This window comes from Lepisma saccharinum, chromosome 23, assembly GCF_977018435.1.
Source record: "Lepisma saccharinum chromosome 23, izLepSacc3.1, whole genome shotgun sequence".
Classification (NCBI taxonomy): Eukaryota; Metazoa; Arthropoda; class Insecta; order Zygentoma; family Lepismatidae; genus Lepisma; species Lepisma saccharinum.
Window position 1 is genome coordinate 49,686,051 of NC_139251.1, and position 14,544 is coordinate 49,700,594.

The 14,544-nt window shown below is 42.2% G+C and overlaps 1 protein-coding gene across 2 annotated transcripts in view; it reads right to left on the reverse strand.

Moving 5' to 3' along the window:
* The window catches only part of LOC146005324 (uncharacterized), a 206,400-nt gene that overhangs the window by 13,985 nt on the left and 177,871 nt on the right, over positions 1–14,544 (reverse strand). For both annotated transcript variants that reach the window (XM_083144488.1, XM_083144487.1), the window contains one exon: positions 2,368–2,478. In XM_083144488.1, the coding sequence (XP_083000614.1) occupies positions 2,368–2,478 (111 nt within the window). The remainder of the gene's footprint in view (positions 1–2,367; positions 2,479–14,544) is intronic.

Here is a 14,544-nt window from a genome sequence, read left to right on the forward strand (position 1 = left end):
AGATGCATTAATGGAATCCTAGACCTATTGTTGCAGTCCGCCGTGCGGATCAGATGACAGAAGAAGATGCCAGGGTGGGCTAAAAGTCTACTCCATGATGACTCTGCCATGCAAGCGGTACAGTCTTTAATACCAACCGTATGCCTAAGCCAGCCAACATCGGAGAGTTAGGAGTTGGGAAGACGATGAGCTCCGCAGATCTTCCAGACAGCACTGAAGATGGAAGATGATGCCAGGGACATCAGATGAAGTAGTAGGGGCACAACTCACTAGCCCAGAGCCAATCCAGGCAGAAGATGAAGCAGCAGACAACAACATCAGAGGGAGAAAGAAAGAAACAGGCTGACTTGCCAAAGAAAGGCAGATGTGACCCAAACACTTAAGTCTATGGGTTCAAGGGTTACATTCTAACCTAAGCTAACGACGAAGAGAACGTGAGGCAAGAAACAACAGAATTCCTGCATGATGCGTCACTACAGCAAGCTGAAAAGTTTGCTTCGTTACAATTCAGCAAATCTTATTCGGGAGCAGGGGGATGTATGAACGATTTGCAATTAAGTCTATGGGTTCAAGGGTTACATTCTAACCTAAGCTAACGACGAAGAGAACGTGAGGCAAGAAACAACAGAATTCCTGCATGATGCGTCACTACAGCAAGCTGAAAAGTTTGCTTCGTTACAATTCAGCAAATCTTATTCGGGAGCAGGGGGATGTATGAACGATTTGCAATTAAGTCTATGGGTTCAAGGGTTACATTCTAACCTAAGCTAACGACGAAGAGAACGTGAGGCAAGAAACAACAGAATTCCTGCATGATGCATCACTACAGCAAGCTGAAAAGTTTGCTTCGTTACAATTCAGCAAATCTTATTCGGGAGCAGGGGGATGTATGAACGATTTGCAATTACGGTCTTGCCTAAAAGCTCCCCAAGATTTCTCGCTCTCCAAAAAATGACGCGACTGTCTCTATTCAGCCAACATTCTCCCCACGGAGCCAAACATCATGTAATCTGAGAAACGTACACCCAGAAATGGATGCCAGTAAATTCTCGCTGTGAACTCTGATCTTCCTCCAAATTCCATTTTGGCTCCAGCCACCATAAACTTTGTACACTGTGGATGGTCGATAATTCGAGATGCAGGTAGCCAACAAAGAAATACCATTAATCACTGTGTTCTAGATAGTTAAAGTTTAAATGTCGCAACACCTTTTCCTGGGACATTTCTCTCACTCGCCACATGGACCCAGAGAATGAGGAACTCTCTATTCTCATGATGTAGCCCAGCTGCAAGTAATATTTCCGAAACAAATTTAGGAGAAGTTTAAATTGATTTGACTTTTAAATCTCCAAATCACTCTCACGGCCAAGGGGTTTGTGTGTTTTCGTGCTGCGATCCGAAAATCCCATTGTCTCCCCAGTGTAAACACGCAGCCACACGTGGGCGGGAATAAAGCCCACTGACCAATAGGAAAAAAGGACACCACCACCCTTGGTGGCACAGCAATATTCAGACACTGGAGGGTGAAAGACAGTACTCCAGACACAGTCTACATCCACCGACCTGACCGATTTGGGAGGAAAAGTTTTCTTCCCGAACGTGAATAAACACTTCTTATCTTGCGCTCTGACTGATTAGATGGAAACAGTTTTACTTCTTCGTACGTGAACAGTTTCTTTGATATATAGTGCTCCGAAGTTAGTATGTAGTACTCTGAAATGGCTTAGTGACCCATAGTGCATCAAGTACATCGGGAATACATGCTTCTACCGGGTATGACGATCCCCGCTTCACGAGCTTTGTATGTTTTTAACTCGTGCTAACTGGACTTGCTTGCAGCGATGCTCACCTGTTGAGCAAGGCGAGTATGTAGTGGGCGGTAAGCTTTGTAATATATAACAGTGCAATAAATGTCTTTTCATATCTAATTAAAGTGTCCTGATGACTTTCATTTATAGCGTAAAAATTACAGCTTGCTTGAGTCTGAAGACCGATGTTAAATAATTTAATCTTCCTTAACCATTGGCCGAACCACTGGACCTTTCAAAGCTGAACATTGTATCCACATCTTTGATGTTCTATTTTTGGTACACATGTTATGTGTTTTTTCCTTAAATTTTATTTCGTGGTAATCAACATCCAGCCTATTAAACTAATTCGAACCATTACTCTTATAACATGTAGTTCTAAATTATGTAACCTTCTCCACTCACCTGCCTCCCCATCTCTTTTAGGTCCAAATATTTACACCCAAAGACCTTGCATATGTCTATTAAAGTTGTGGCCAAAATATTTTGCACATTTCATTATAGCTAAATGTACGTTTAGAACTAATTTAGAAAATAATATCCGTTATAATATACTCACCAGCTCTGCATGTGCATCTTGTTGCTGAGACCCTTGTGTCATTCGGTGAATGTTTCGAAACAGAATTAGAGTCCTCCAAATCAAACTGTGAACTCTACGGATCAGCCATACCTAAACAGAAAGTAGAGGATAATTTATTGATATCCTATTTAAAGTCCAGAGACTATACTAGTAAACAGGAGTACTCAAATTTACTACAGATTTTCCTTTTCATTCCTCCAACAGACTGCAACACAGATGTATGCACGTCTCAGAAAAGTAACAATGAAATATTTAGTAGAGAAATAATTCTTGAAGCTTTCCTGCCAACGAATGATAAAGAAGTTTTCCCATGCCATTAGCCAGCTGATTTCCGTATAGGTGTCCGTGGTTCAATCAATCAACCAATTGACTTGATTCAATGAAGAGGAGAAATGGCCTTAGCTCTCGAAAGCTCAGAAGCCTATGTGATATCATCTGGCTGATGGCCTGAGAAGACCTCGTTATCCGAGATTTAGTTGTTGGTGTGAAAGGGGATGAAAATAATTATAATGATTCTGATTCAAGGTAAGTTGTGGAACCAGTTCAAATTAGTATACTTGCGAAGAAAACTTTAATCAGAGTGCTTACTTAAAATAAAGTTTACGTTATACATTTTTGTCTGCCCCAATTATTTTTGCATAGACATTTATCATGGTACGCTACAATTTGAAGGGGCACGACATTGATGGGGACAAGCACCTCTGACTTGAAATCATTCTCATGAGTCATCAAATCGAGGTGTGCAACATATTTAACGCCCATTGAAGTCAACGTCTCATCCCATAATGGTGTATTTCATATGAAATGGACTTTTCCAGGGCCAGCATAAATCACCAGCAATTTTGGACCAATTAAATGCAATATGTCGGTAAAATAGCTTTTGTCTAATGTGCGCTAAGCGTTTGGAATCAGGAAGAAAAACATTGCTAAAACTTGAATAAAACTCATACAGCAATATAGATGTCGAGAATGGCTCTACAGCGATAAGATTTGAATACTTGTCGCGCCTTCTACCTCTCCTTTTCTACTACATTTATGCGAAGAAGTGTTCATTTTACTTATACCTCACAAGGCCAAGGTCACAGAAGTCAAACTCTTCCTTACAGGGTAACAGTGCTTTGATCTGTAGGAAATTTTTGTTAAATACTCCAGCAGTCCAGATAACATTGGTACATGAGTTAGACGTTTCCTCTAAGAGAAAGCGCAAAAGGTTGCTGAAGCGTATATTGCAGATACTTTGGATGACGTCAGAAAGCCCATAATAAACACACGAATCGAACAAAATTACGCGTTTCATGAATCTAGTGGAACTAGTTAATATTGCAACTTTTTGAAACGACATCGACTGTGTTTTGATTAGAATATCTACCAATGGGAGACCATAAAAAATATGCTATATACTAGTGCTAACAAAATGTGCTGCGGATTCCATTGTTAATTCCAACGAACTACAAAAAACCGGCAACTACATAGAAGATTGCTATGAAAATACAACACTCAATCTACTACATCATGTGTACATCTAAAAAGACAACATAGAAGCTGTTCATCTCTTAACCCCCAAAATTTAGAGTAAATCTTAAGTAAGTTCTTTAAGTCGTCATTTTACAGCCAAAAATCCCTCTTTTTAAAAAATTTGTTTCCCAGATCGGGTCTTTTTGGGTATATTTGCAATCACAAAAAACAATTTCTTGAAAACCATTAGGTGCTTTCATCCATTTTTCACAATTTTGTCTACATACGAACATTTTCCCAGTTCTGATGTGAGTTTGGATAACGCATTTGATTTTCATATTCGGGACTTTTCCAGTCCGCTCAGGCGTCACTCTTCAGGCATGAGAAAACGAGGTGAGTTCTGATTGGCTGGGTAGTAGGTCACTCGTAATGCATGGCTGGCAACGTAGTTCGGATTGTGTGAAAAGTACGTCATGGGGTGAGGCCTACAACTTTTGTTGGGTGTATATATATAGGAGTACGCCAGTGATTTTCTTACCTTTGCTGGATCGGCGAGAATCTTCAACCCTTGCTGCAGTTGCAAAATCAACACGTCAGCGATCCAACACCCTCGCACACCTGCATGTGGCAACCGGATGCGATCTTCGTAACCCGTGGGAAGAAACATGACTCGACTCAAAACATATAATCTGACATTGCACAACATCTGGATTGTGGGAACCCACGAAGGTCGAACGTGTCTCATCTCCACCTTCTTGCACAACCGATACCTGCAGTTCTTGGAATCCGTGAGAACAATGTCAAGTCGTACATGCTTTAGCGTGGGAAATTCACTACGTAAGTATTCCCACGACTCTTCTACCCTAGCTGCAGGTGCAAAGTAAACATGTCAGAGATCCTACACTTTTAGAACACCTGCATGTGGCAACCGGATACAATCTTCGTACCCCGTGGTAAGAAACATGCCTCAACTCAAAACATATAATCTGACATTGCACTACATGACACCACATTCGTGTCGGGAACATCTGGATCGAAAATGATGAGTCGCTTCCCGTGGGAACCAACGAAGGTCGAACGTGTATTATAATCAATCGATGACGTAATACCTAACCACACCCTCTCATAACAAACAATCGATGACCATATTAAAAACTCCATTGTTTACCTGTCGTAGCCCCCACAACAAACAAATAAACTATACCTGATCCACCTTTTCATAACAATCAAGCAATAAACCTAGTTGGAAACATTTGTTTACCTAAAATATACAAAAAAATTACAAAGAAATCTATTTTTTACCTATAGCAATTATTCAATACCCATAGTTGGCAACACTTTTTTACCTAAAATATACAAAAAATTACAAAACTCATTTTTGCCCCTCCACCAAAATTATTGATCACTTATCGATTATTGGGAAACCATTAAGGTAATCGGTACTGATCGCGCCCAAGCTACTACTTAATTACGCATGTGTCGATGAGATAAGTAGATTCTTCCTTCATATCTATGTGTCTAGATGAGATATGTAGAGTCTTCCTCGGTGTCAGTGAGGCAAGTAGAGTCTTCCTTGGTGTTGATGAGTCACATAGAGTTTTTCCTCATTTTCGATGTGATATGTAAAATCTTACTTGATGTCTATGAGGCAAGTAGAGTCTTCATCGGTGTTGATGGATGTCGGTGAGGCATATAGAGTCTTCCTCGATGTCGATGGGTGTCGATGACATATGTACAGTACTCCTTGATGCCGATGGGTGTCGATGAGATATGTAAGTCTTCCTCGGTGTCGATGGAATTTAGTGTGTCCCTCTCTCTGCACTGAGTTGTGGTTGACATCATTGGGTCGGTTATTGATCTGTGGGAGGGGCAGGAAATGTGTCAGGTGCTCGCTGGTATATAATGTCTCCCCTTCTCAATTTTTTCTTTTTCACCGGACTATCGAAATAATACACACTCCCATGCGCACAGCGGGAAGACAATCGAAATTGAATCGTCAGAATCCGTCGAGGTAAGAAATCCGTCAGCTTAGTGTGGTATTCCCCAGAAAAAATCGGAGACATTGTATATAAATACACAACACCATTTCACCCACTTGTGACAGCTATATATATAAAACCCATCAAAGTGAGTACACCCCCACCAACCAAAAACCACGTATTGAGCACAATATATTGCTGGATCGCACCTTCTCCTCTTCGGATACACCGAATACGACATACGATGTCCCACATTTATTCGACAGCCTGAGATAGCAGGTCACAGATTGCATGCGTAGTTTCCTCCTGCTACACTCTATCAAAATCTACTTAATTCTATCGCCACTCTATACAAGTTGAAAAATACCAGCACCAAACCCCAGTAAAGACACTCCATCAAGATGACATCCCACGAATATATGAGATTTACAACGATGTTGCCTGCGCCCTTGGAGTCACGCAACAGGAGTTCCAAGGTTGCGGGTCAGGGTGGTATCTGTGCAGCTACAGTTATGAACTTTGGGTCAAAATAGCAAAATATCTCCCTTCTGGAGATAGAGGTCACTTCGACCTGCCCCGGAGATCAACAACAAGTAGGTTGAGTTGAATATTCAGAATGCCGATGAGAGATGACTGTAAATTACTGTAATTTAAACAAGCACACATTACAACGTTCTTATAGTAGTATTTTTGCTGGTCAAAGCACTATTTGTAATTTTATTTAGGTTTAAAGTAAAAATCCTGGAGTAATCTTAATTTGCTCGCAATCGAGTTTTGATAATTAAAAAAAGTGAAATCACATAGTAATGTAAATTCTTGTTTAGCCTGAGTTTGATTGCTCATTCTTATTTATTTTTTATTTTAACAGTTAGTTGAAATATTTGTAAATCAAGGTGCAATATTGGAACATGCTATTGCAAAAAATTGGATGCCTGATTTTGTGTCAAGAATAATGGTTCATGTTATGTGATCAATTTTGGCGTTAAATGTAGTGGCACTTGTTAATTGTGGCATAGTTACAAAAGTTGTTTTTAATGAAAACTTGAATAAAAGTATTATTATGTTAACTGTAAACTTTTTGCTATCATTTTCAACCTGATTTGCAACTACTCAACAAGATTGTCAAGCTTGTAGTTTTGTGTATTTAGATGGTGATGTTAGACTAGATTGTGTATGATAAAACATGTACAACGCTGGCACAGACTGGAAGATTTCTGTGCTGTTATATTTTATGTAGAGTTGTTAAAGTTTTAACTTGCAGTCACGCGCGTTGAAACGTCGCTCGTAAATTTTGACACCTGTATTTTCGACTTTACATAACTTTTCTCCTCTTATTGTGACCCACACAAATTTGATGTAGTACTTCGGAATTTGAGGTGCTGTGAAGAATACAGCTAATACCTCAAGTGAAAAGATTTTTGTGCGTTATGCTATTTCTTTGTTTGCTAACATCCCGGCCTCTTATTTTCAACATATGGTAGCTTCCTACCTTTGTATAATTAAAGCAGCAAGCATGACGTTACACACCCCATCGCAATATTTAAGACATTCCCAGTCTAAGTGCAGCATGCCTTTGTAATCTATGCTGACTTCGAGACCCTAGGCTGTCCGATCGCCTCCTGTCTACCCGATCCACAAGGACCGAATACCATCTGTGTCTCCATGCATGAGCCCTTCGGATTTGCCACGATGCAGGTGCAAAGCAAAGTCCTGTACCATTTTATATCGAGGTGAGGATGCAGCCAAGAGATTTATTTAAATCCTCGGGAAGTGGGTGTGGGAGCTCGCCCTACCTTTATGCAGGGAGGAGTCAATGTGGGACCTCACACCAGAAGAGCAGCAATGGCACGATCATGCAACATATTGCCAGCTCTATCGAAGGAAATTTACTGACCAATTGAAAATGTTCACCACCACAATCAATACACAGGGGAGTTCATTGCTTCTCTTTGCGATGGGTGCAATATGATAATCAGCAAGCCTAATTTTATATATATCCACAATATGCAAAATTTTGATGCCCACCTCATCATAAAGGAACTTGGGTTTGACAAGGAGAAGATCAACATCATGGCGTGCAACCGGGAAAAATACATTTGTATAGAAAGAATTATACAGTTGGACAGATTACTCGACTCCTACCAATTCCTGAACAGCAGCCTAGCCAACCTAGGCAATGATCTGGTACACACGAGAGAGAGAGTATTTTCAAGCTGACCGATTACCCCTGTTGAGGCGCAAAGGTATTTACCCATATGAATATATGGATATATGGACTTCTTTGCCAGATTTGATAACTGCCATCCCGAGAGTCTTTCTACAGTCGACTTCATGACAGTAGCTGTAGTGAGGACTATGCGCATGCTCGCAGGATCTGGGATCAGATGTAATGTACTAACATGGGCAATTATCATGACCACTACCTGACATGACATCACCTTGCTAGCCGATTTCGCAGACGATGCATTGCCACATATTATTTGGACCCTGTGTACATGTACAGTACACCAGAATTGTTTTGGCAGACAATGTTCTTATTCAACAGAGTAGAAGAAGGCCTTGTGAAGAGTATTAACTAATTCAAGTTTCTCGAAGGTAGCAAAAGCGAGAGTAGTTGATTGATTGATTTAGTTTATTTTACTTCGTGTTTTGTGTCTCTTGGCTAATTTGCGAAGATGGGGATGAGTGATGAAATGATGAAATTGATGAATGGACATTCACAAACAACCAAGCCCTGCCGGGATTTGAAACCGGGACCCTTGGTGTCGCAGCGCGATGTGCTAACCACTCGGCCACAGGGTCGGGCAAGAGAGGGTATTGTCCAGTGCTCTCTTCGACATGCAGAGGCGAAAAATCAATACACCCCTCACTATGATCCCGGTAAATCTAGAAAATACATAATGTACGTATATCGACATTAAAATCTGTGTGGCTCTGCGATGACTCAACATCTACCTGTCGACTCCCATATGTCAATGTCGCCTGCTGATCTTGAAAAATGTGCATTTCTGGATTGCTCCAAACACAGTGAATGGGAGTGTATCCTGGAGGTCGACCTAGAGTACACCCCACATCATCACAATGAGCATCATGGGTACACCATGGTGCCCGTCTTGCAGAAGGTGCCAGCCACAGATGACACGAAGCTTATACTCACCTTCGAGTCTAAGAAGAATCGCCTTCTCCAACTTTACCTGAGGCAGGGTTTGTGGCTCAAGAAGGTCCACAGATGTCTGAAATTCGGGGAGACCTTATGGTTCACCTCCTATATCAACCTGAACACAGCATGCCGTGCCCAATCTCAATCCAAGGCAGACAAACACTTCTACAAATTGTTGAGTAATGCAATCTATGGCAAGACCTTGAAGAACAAAGGAAGGATGCTAAGATTCAAATTGGTCACTAATGTGAAAAATCTCCTGACATTGATCGACGACCCCACATTCAAAGGATTCACCCACGTCACTGATGACCTAACCTTCATCGAAAGGATTAATCCATCAGTGGCATGCAATGTCCCTATTGGGGTGGTTGTCACTGTCCTGGAATTATTGAAATAGGCCATGTACGAATTTCATTATGACATTATGAAGTTTTAATATGAACCTCACATCCAAATCCTTCGTCTATGTGATAGAGACGACTGACCTGTACAAGGACCTCAAATCCATGGCAGAGCACTACAACCTCAGCAATAACTTCCAGACCATCCCCTCTTCAACATTCAGAATAAAATGGTACTGGGCAATAAGAAGAACGAGGTAGGGGGACATATCATTACGAATTATTACGACCCCGAGAAAAGATGCACTGCCTCAAAATACTAGATAAGGGTGACGTGAAGAAGGCAAAAGGTGTCAATCGCACATGCACCGCCAGGCTCACAATGGAAGACTACAAGAGATGCCTTTTAGAAGGAGAATCTAAAATGATGACCAGAACTCGACTCACCAGCAATCTGAATAGTGTGAACACCGAGATGACAAGCAAGGTTACCCTCGATGGGGCAGAAAAAAATTGTGAGTATTGGACTGCCACCAGCACACCTTAAAGCATGGTCATTGCAATACATCTGAGCACTGCATAGTATGTGGTGACCAGGATGATCAATGAGTCGAGCAGCACCAGCAGCAGTGTTCGGATTCTTCAGGATGTCTGTCTTGTATTTAAGGGCGTATTTGGATTCATACTCCACCAAATGCATGCACAACTCCATGGTCTGGACGACACACTTGGTGACCTCGGGTAATGAACTGGCTATCACAGTCCAATCGAATTCAAGGTGCTGTAGCGCATCACCACATCATTGTCGTTGGTGGCTCTATGGAATGTGATGTGCAATCGACCCTTCGACATGATTTCCTTGTAGTCCGGAAGAACCTAGGAAGCAGTCGCATGGGGAAGAGCACAGTATGACTTTTGGAATTGATCTTCCCACCTGCCTCCAATCCTCCTGCCCAGTAGTATGCGACATCAGTCTTGGATAATTTTAATGTCCCCACGGCTGTGGAGGTGATGCCCGGGTAGTCAATGAGGTTGATGATGATGCCATATATCCTGACCTCTGTCTGCAACAAAAGATGCAGCACCAAGTTGTCTACCAATTTCACATTCGCGGCGGCTGGGAAGGCTTCGCCACTATTCTTCTTCACAACATCAAATTTAATGTACAGATCACTTCTTTGAGGGTGAATGAATCCATCTCCCACATCCACATTGAATTCTATTTCTCGATTTGGTTCGTTGAGTTTGGCGAAGGTGTGACGGTTGGGAGGGAAGGACTGCTACTCAAAACCATTGACTTGTTCAATGGTTATTTATATATTGATCTCTATGACGGTTATGGTCGTGGCACCGGCGAAATCTACCACCTCGCCCTTCTTGTTAGTCACGATTAATTCGATCTGGTCGATGCGTTTGCGAGACAGGGAAAAGTAGATGGGCAAAGAGGGGGTGAAGATGATGGACTCCATGAATTTGAGTTGGGTTTGTATGTGGTGATGATCCCCGTCTGCTTGTGACTGCCAATACAGTCAGCCTTGGTGATTATACCTTCGACCACATGACAATGTACATTCAAAGTCTCGATTGTCAAAAATTTAGAGATATTGGGACCGATGTGCTTGATGCCTGCCTCGAGCATAGTGTGATTGTCGAATCCCAGGAGCTCACTGATGGTTCCCAGATCCACAGCCTCTGATGCAGACATCATCTCCACCCTGTGTGTCATAGAATTCTTCAATAATACTTACCTCTCAGCAGTTGGGCTTGCAAAGATGAAAGATTGTACTGGCCGGGAGTGATGCTGATCTTCTTATAAACGACCGTGATGGTATTGTTCTGTCAGTCACATTAGGAATCAGATACATGCTGTAGAAGGCGTGGGGGGCTATGGACTTAGGATAGATGACGTCATCATGCAAGGTCAAGGTCAAGACCGATGTCTCACTTGAGTGGTGGATCACCCCATGCTTGAGGTGCCACAATATTTTATGGTGATTTTTCAATGTCGGTTTATTTATTCTGAACAGAGAGGCAAACATGGAAATGTATTGATGACTGCAGTTGACTTAATCGAATCCTTGGATGCGATCGCCATTGTAGTAGAGGTCATTGATGTCTAGGCAAATGACCAAGGCTACAGGTCGTCGACCTCCGAAAGAATAGAACAGGAAGGCTTTATTACCTTGTCTGTGATAGCAGATCCAATGGGACCCTGGGTTCTTAGAATTGTCTAGGTTGACGACCCCGCACCCTCTTTGAAGAAATTTATTGCGAGGTAGAGTATCAGACATGAAACCACCCTGAAGTGTAGAAACCTAATGAGTAGATCAGAGATTCAATGTTGTAGTTCGACAGCGGCTCTTTATTTAGAATGTGATCAAGGCAGCATGCTGCTGCTTCACACATTTACTCTTCTTCTCCATGGCCAGATTATGCCGTCTCTACTCCTCCAATTCGGCCTTGTTCTCCTTGGCATCTGTGACGGTCTTGGAAATGCCGGCACTTCCATCGGCAATACTATTCACAGTGCCCAGAGCAGCCAGGATGGAAGGTATACTGAATATGAATCCCCCGGTGCTTGTCTTCTTCCTCAAATGCTGGTGTCTTCTCAATTGTGATGTGCTCAGTAACAACTTCATCCCATAAACCTTGGCCAAGCACGTTTCCTTTTTGTCACTCTCCTTCTTGGTGTGGAGACTCTCTATGGGTCCCAGAGATTTCAGATCGCCATATGGCACCTGATACACAACACCCGTAGGTTGCATGATGATGGGTATTTATATATGTGTTACAATACCCATCCCATTTTATATTTTGTATTCATGTCGATGGTTGTACCCAATGTGGCCATTTTCTCACCCAACGATGCATCCCTTCTAATCAACCTTCCGAAGGCAGCATGCTCCAATTTTCGATCAACTCATGATGTGCATTGAGGTCGGTGTTGGTATTGTAGGCGATATCATGCTCCTTGTTTGCAGCATCGAGGGGGTTAACGCCCTTGTCTTCTCTCTCCAACCGATGCCCGAGATTGGTACCTGGTCAACACTTGCACTTCGAAGGGGAGCTTGTTGATAATGTCATTCACTAGACCTCGACCCTTGGCCATATTCCAGAATTTGGGAGGCAGGGTGTTGATGATCTTGATTAGGTAGCCTATGTCTTTACTGTCATTCACAATGAAATTGGTGAACTTGGCACTGATCATGTCCATAATCACCATCTTTTCATTGCTGAAATTAAGATTACCGGCATGCTCCTTGTCCGCAATAACCAAAAGGCGATCCACGAGCTTCCTCACATCGTCCACCCACAGAAATTCCTTAGACAAGGTATTGTAATGCTTGATGCTCCTGCCTGCCTTGAGTTGATTCCATATGAGCTTGATGAGGTTCTTATATTTATGACTGCTTCTGGATTGGACTCGGTTCTTGTGGCATAATTATTTTGTTACAGGGTATCCGACCATGTCAATATTTTCATGTAATAATGGTAGTATAAGTCTGTGTAGTCTTTGGGATACTTTTGGTGATGAGTTCCCACAATCCTACGGTGCCTAGCCCAACTATTCTTCTCACCCAGGTTGATTTGCACGTCATCACTGTAAAAGGAAACTCTCGATTTCCAAATCTTCCAGACCACGTCTTCGTTAGGTCCCATGACCGGGTGTAATCCAAAGACTTCATCCTTGTCAAATTTCTAGGTGCTCAACTAACCTTTGCCAAGAGACCTAACTCGATTTTCTCCAAAGAAGAGGGGGTGCTCCCGATGGCATAGCTTCTTGGTGGGTCTTGGAATTCCAGTGGTGTGTGTATGCTAGTGCGGAGAAAATTCGCATAATTCCGAGCAGCAAGTGGCACAAGATCATTGATCGAATCTTTATTATGCTCTGTGATATCGTTGATCTCCTTGCCGAGTCCGCTGATGGCGTCGATGATTGGTTGGTTCTGGCGTTATTTCTCCTAATAGAGACCTCGATTCTCGGATTTCCAACCCTTGAATCTTCTTGCCAGGTAGTCGCGCAATTTCAGATTGTCCTCTATTTTATGTGCTCATTACCTTGCGATGTCTATTTTTATCATCAACATGACGATTTTCTGCATTGTTGCAACATTAAGATATTGTCAATCAATCAATTAATCAATAAATCATTAGATCGATCAATCAATATTCCGAAAATGGTTGATTTTATATTTGTATTTTCCATTTTTTACTTTATGTATCATGTTGATTGTTATGAATCCAGACTTGCCTCGATTCCAGCATGAAGTGCAGACATTTGAAAATTGATTGAAGTTGAAGTCGCCACCCACACAGTCATCATATACATATCTGATGTTGGTGTGATCCTGACGAAAGAGATACACAAGGTTAGCATTATCGCGAAGGAGCTGCTTGGGAATCTTGGAGAAGGATTGTTGGCCTAGGTAGAAGCAGTCCATCCTCCTATGTCGATCCTGGCTGAAGAAATTACGTATCTCATTTTGATTATCTAGGATCACATCATCGAAAACCACAACAGAATTCTCGAGACAATGAGTAAGAGGTATTATTTGAAATGCAAAATGGCTATGCCCAGTCCCTCATACAGACTCATCAGTTGCTGGTACTTTGGCTGCTCTAGACTTTTGGAGAAGACACATACAGGTGTCTATTCTTCCAGTCCAGCGAATTGCATGAGCGCAGAAAATTGTCCACAAGCAGGGTAATCTTACCGCAGCCCGAAGGGTCCAGAATGAGACATCGAATGTTATCGGGTAGTTACTCAAAATTTTTCTAATTAGATGCACTAGGTCGGATAGGTACTGCACCACATTCCACTCTGTCATAGGATCACATCGTCGGCGTCGATCCAATTTTTTCCCCTCAATTCCCAGCCATTTGACCAGCGCCTATTTTTCTTTCTGCGCAGCACCTTCTCGATAAGGTATGTGTCGGGGTATCGAGTCTTGTTGAGCTCCTTTACATAAAATCCTTTATTGTATAGGTGTGCCGGCTACCAGGCACTATCAATGGTGAATAATTCGGTGCTCTAATTTTTTGGCGAACCTCTCACACGATCCCCACACTGTACTTAGGCTTCTTGGAAGTGATTCTATACTTGGGAGAGTGCAGATCAATCATGTCTCGTCAGATTGTGTTACATCAGCACGCCTCATGCCTATCATCCTTTGGACGGTGTTATTGTAATGTACCAATGGGGGTAGCATGTCAACCC